A 5,041-nucleotide genomic window follows, 5' to 3' on the forward strand; every position below is an offset into this window, starting at 1 on the left:
GGCTGTGTGGAAGCACCCAAAAACCGGGAGTACACGAGAGCAGACACACACTCACACAACCCGCTAACTTTAGAGGAAAGTGGAGTTCGGAAGAGTGGAGTGACGAAGGATTATTATTATTTTTATTTTTTTTACCCAGTTGCTGCATAGGTCGCGCTTTTTGTGGTCTTCACACACACACGGATGATTGCGTTCTCCTTTGCTTTTGCCTCGAAGTGTACCTTGGCATCCTTGTCTCTCCGCGATTCACTTTCTGCAGGTGCGGAGACACACAACGTGTGGACAGATGGCTGCGCTGACATTATCGAGAACCGATAATTTTCTACACAACTTCTTACAGGTTCGATGCTCTTCTTTACTTTGTGTCAGAAGTTCACGGCTATAAGTTGCGGATTGTCTCCATGTGTTCCGCTTCAATTACTGCGATGCCGCGCTTTGCAAAGAGATACTGGGATAGTTGTAAATGGAGTCTATCAACTGGGTTATGCACTTGTACGACAAACAATATATGAATTGTTTCTGCGATACAGAAAAAATATAAACTGTTTGCAATTCACAAAATAAGTTTGCTGTATAATATGTTGAAGCTGAGTCACCCTGTTTTAGTAAATGTACTTCTGTAATGCTAATGACAGTTATGACAAACATTTATTATTTTTAAAGATTAGAGTCATGAAAGTAGTCATTCAGAAACTTTATGTAAATAGGACAAAATTGGGAGATTGTATTTCAGTTTTCTCTTGTTGCAGTTCTAATGTAGTACTCTCTAAACTGAGATTGTGATTTTTTCTGCACTTCTCAGGATCGTACACCCAGCTCCTCTCCAGAGAGTGGCCCAAACCCCCTGTCCTTTCTGGCTACCACGTGCAGCCAGGCTTGGCAGGTGAGTGGCAACGTGGGTTCGGAGGGGACCCAGTTCCCCTATGACGGAGCAGTAAGTTCAGCTTCCAGTATGTTCCAGCTCTGGAGCAATGAGGTGGCCCCCAACTCCAGCCTAAGTGCTCACCAGATGGCCTTCACCGTGCCTAAGGTGCAGTTCCCCAGTCACATGCAGACCGGCCTGGGCTCCCACTCACACCACCACCATCACCATCATCACCACCACCACCACGAGCTCCCCCTCACCCCTCCGGCCGAACCGCCAGCCGCCTACTCCTTTGAGCTCTCCCCAGTCAAGATGCTGTCCTCCCAGACACAGGCCAACGCATCCTACTACCAGCAACATAATGCTATGAGTCAGAACTTTCCCAGCTTCCTCCAGAACACGTCGGCCAGGCCTCACCTACCGGGAGCCCATGCTGAGGATGGGCAGCAGTGGTGGAGTCTACCCCAGAGCAGCGGTAGCCCCTCTGGCCACCACCTTTCCCTGGGCAGGCAGCTGGTTCTGGGTCCCCAGCCTCAGATCGCAGCCCTACTGCAGGGCACCTCCAAAGGCCTGCTGAGCTCCACACGTAGGTGTCGCCGATGTAAGTGCCCCAACTGCCAGGCTTCGGGAGGGAACGCGCCAGGGCTAGAGTTTGGCAAGAAGAGACTGCACATTTGCCACATCCCTGAGTGCGGCAAGGTGTACAAGAAGACGTCGCATTTGAAGGCGCACCTACGCTGGCACGCCGGGGAACGTCCTTTTATCTGCAACTGGCTTTTCTGCGGAAAGAGCTTCACACGCTCGGACGAGCTGCAGCGTCACCTGCGCACACACACCGGGGAGAAGCGGTTCGGCTGTCAGCAGTGCGGCAAGAGGTTCATGAGGAGTGATCATCTCTCCAAGCATGTTAAGACACACCAGAGCAGGAAGGGACGGACGAGCCAACCTCCCCAGCAGCCGCACGGAGGGACCGATCCACTGCTCAGTAACATCAAGAGAGAGTGAAAGGACAGTAGAGCAGGTACCCTCAAGCAGCTCAGCAAGGAACTCTTATCCGCACAGTAGATTTCTCAGAGACGTGAGGAGGGTAAGCAGACTTTTATTATGACTTGAACAAAACTCAAAATTTGGCCTGGCCATATTTTTAAAAAAAAGGCTTGCTGCAGTTTTAAATGTTTTTACTTAAACAAAAAAGACTAGCTCAAGGACACAAAGACCTACAACAAAAATTTCTAATTCCTTTTCCCTGCTGTTGTTGATTTAATGAGGAAAACACAGGACACAGGGAACAAACACTGTGCTGTCTGATAAAGGGAGATATATATATATATATATATATATATATATATATATATATATATATATATATATATATATATATATATACAGTATGTATAAATATATGTATAGCTGTGAAAAGTTATATATATATATATATATATATATATATAATTAAGCTTTGAAGAGCTAATGCTGATCTATTTTGACTGTGATGTAAATACTGAAAAAAAGTGATTGAAAATACAGTGAGTGAAATCATACTCGCTCTGTCCTGCATACACACACAAAGCACAACTCATTTTCCCATGTCCATGTATAATGTATTAAATTTAAAAAATCCATTCAAATATCAGGGTGAAGCTTTATAAAGGAAATATAAAGCACATTCTAAATATATTTATGAAGGAAGATTTTACATCTTCATTTGTTTCTTCAGACAATGTTGCCTTAAAGTGATTCTTTTTTGTTTTTGTTCTTGGTTTTTGTTTTTTGTTTTTTTGGATGGTTAAATATTGATCCTCTGAAAAAAAAAAAAATCTTTTCTCACATTAAATTGGGTGCAGACATATGCCCACTGCTAAAAGTTCCATCTCGTAAATTGAACTCTTTTATGAAAATTGAGGTTTTCCTCCAACATCACATCTGTGTAAATAATGTGTATATGGAACACAGTTCTATGAAAATTAAGGCAGCATGCAAAATATGAATAAACTGAAATAATTGGCACACTCACGTCCCTTTTGCCTTGTGTTTTCTTAATTTGTTGCCAAACACAATATCTCTTGCTTTCTCCAAAGCACCCTACTTTAATTTTGTGCAAACACGAGCAAATGGTTAACATTAAATCTAACATTACTTGAGTGTTAGAACATAGCTTTTTAAAGCAATGATTCAGATGTTAATTTGACAGCATTCAGGATGCTAATTCAGGTGGTCATTGTTTCCACGGTGCTAAGGCAACCCTGTAGAGAAAAGAGAAACGGCTGAAGGCCTTCAGACGGTTTACACCCGACTGTAAATAGAAGCCATTGACGGAGACACCACTCTGACCTTCTGCAATCAAGTTCACGGTCATGTGACTCAAGAATGGCTTCTTGCCACTCAATGGTAATCTGTGAGTCAACAGAACATGTATGGTCGCAGCTCAGCTGGAAGTCACAGTAAATAGACCCCATGCTGACTTGACTCCTACTGGTCGTGACAGGAAAACACTTTGATTTGGCACCCTTTGTGAAAGTGAATACTCTTATCCCCCTCTACCTCCGTAAAACAGAGCTGTGCGCCCCTCACCTCTCTTTACTGACCCAGCAATACCCAGAAACAGGTCCCCTAAGTCTGGGAGGAATTAGCCAGACGTCTGCACGTCAAGCCATGATACAACTTCCTTCTGTCCTTTTTAGTCTTTTGTAACTAGGAATGCCTTAAAAAAAAAAAAAAGAAAATTATTATTTTTTCAGGTCAAATTAATGCAGTGGAAAAAATGAATGTGTATTCAAACTCTTTTAATGTTAGGGTGGGAGGAGGTCCTAATTACCACTTCAGTTGTGTTCTTTCATTATGTTACAGCAGTTATAGGAAGGGTTGTGGGGAAATGATAATGATATACTGGGGATTCATTCATTTAATCATTATTCTGATACATCTGACATGGCACTGATCATACAGAAACACTCACTGAAAACATTATATCTTAGGATGTGATGAAAGAGTGTGAAATTCAGAGACAAACAGCATTTTTGTTCCAAAAGGACACGTTTTATTCGATATGATACAGAAATGGGTTTCTGTCATTTAGACATTCGATCATGTCCACCCCCTTTTCCCTATGTCACTTTCCTTTATTTTCTTTTGTCGTATGTGTCTTATGGCAACTACTTAGTATAACATGCAAATTTGCAACACAAACTCACTTCTGTGAAAAATCAATGTGTAAGTGCCTGGAGACTCATCGGTTGTAGGGGTCTTAACAAGGACAATTTTGTCTGTCTGCTGATTTCCCAAAAAAAAAAAAAAAAAAACGAAATAGAAAGATCTTGAGAGAATGTTATTATAACAGTATCTCTGATGTAGTGAGTTGAATGCATTTAAAACATGCCAATATTCACATTATATATCTTTGGTGCAGCTTTGTGATTATTACCTAAATCAAACAGGAGCTGAAACAGAGCGGTACGGGACTGTATTGGTTACCAAAGCACTTTACCTCCCTCTACTGGACAAGCCAAGCAGAAAGAATGCAGCTGCTACCCGAAGTGAAACGTTCAGACTGTTCTTTTTTTTGGGTGCTGAAAACACAAGATTGAAAATTATTCAATGATTCATTTCCTTTCTACAAGTTAAATGAACTGAATTTGTGTACTGGCAATCAACTGATGGGATGTCAAACATATTTTTAAATATTTTTGTTTTGTTTTTATTTTCAGGAGAGGCACTATTTTTACGCGAATAACCTTCCAAATATACATAATCTCTCAGATACAAAATTTGAATTTACACCCGTATCTAAGTTATCTCCGGGACAAGATATGACTGGTTACATACACGCTATCTGCTTCCCTTGCTCATCTTTAATCGAATATTCAACCTTCTGACAAAGGTCATTTAGCTTGGCATACAAGACTAAAAACAGAGAGAAGAAAAGAACATTAGAAGGGACCTGCAGGTAATCCCCCGATTTCAAATTAAACACAGTTACAACATTTATATTCCTTACATGACAAAGCTGAATTTGAAGTGAGTTTTCCAGGAGTGTGTGTTTTTCACATATTTGACTTGAATAGACTGGCATCTGCTTTTTTGGCACGTAGTCCGTGGATGTCTGGGGAACTTTCTGGAATTTAACCTACAATCCTCTCTCCTTCCACATTGTCAAAATCCAGTATCTCTGGTATAAAT

The 5,041-nt window shown here is 41.4% G+C and overlaps 1 protein-coding gene across 1 annotated transcript; it reads left to right on the forward strand.

Moving 5' to 3' along the window:
* The first annotated feature begins 286 nt into the window (after positions 1–286).
* On the forward strand, positions 287–1,870 carry sp5l (Sp5 transcription factor-like). Its single transcript, XM_030770045.1, has 2 exons — positions 287–340; positions 803–1,870. The coding sequence occupies exons 1-2, from the start codon at positions 287–289 to the stop codon at positions 1,868–1,870; spliced, it is 1,122 nt and encodes a 373-aa protein (XP_030625905.1).
* The last annotated feature ends 3,171 nt before the right edge of the window (positions 1,871–5,041 follow it).

This window comes from Chanos chanos, chromosome 3 (genome assembly GCF_902362185.1).
Source record: "Chanos chanos chromosome 3, fChaCha1.1, whole genome shotgun sequence".
In the NCBI taxonomy this organism is placed as follows: Eukaryota; Metazoa; Chordata; class Actinopteri; order Gonorynchiformes; family Chanidae; genus Chanos; species Chanos chanos.

Coding starts and splice junctions, on each gene's coding strand:
- sp5l (XM_030770045.1), top strand. CDS start 287: ATGGCTGCGCTGACATTATCGAGAACCGATAATTTTCTACACAACTTC. Junction 341..802: donor TTCTACACAACTTCTTACAG/GTTCGATGCTCT, acceptor TGCACTTCTCAG/GATCGTACACCCAGCTCCTC.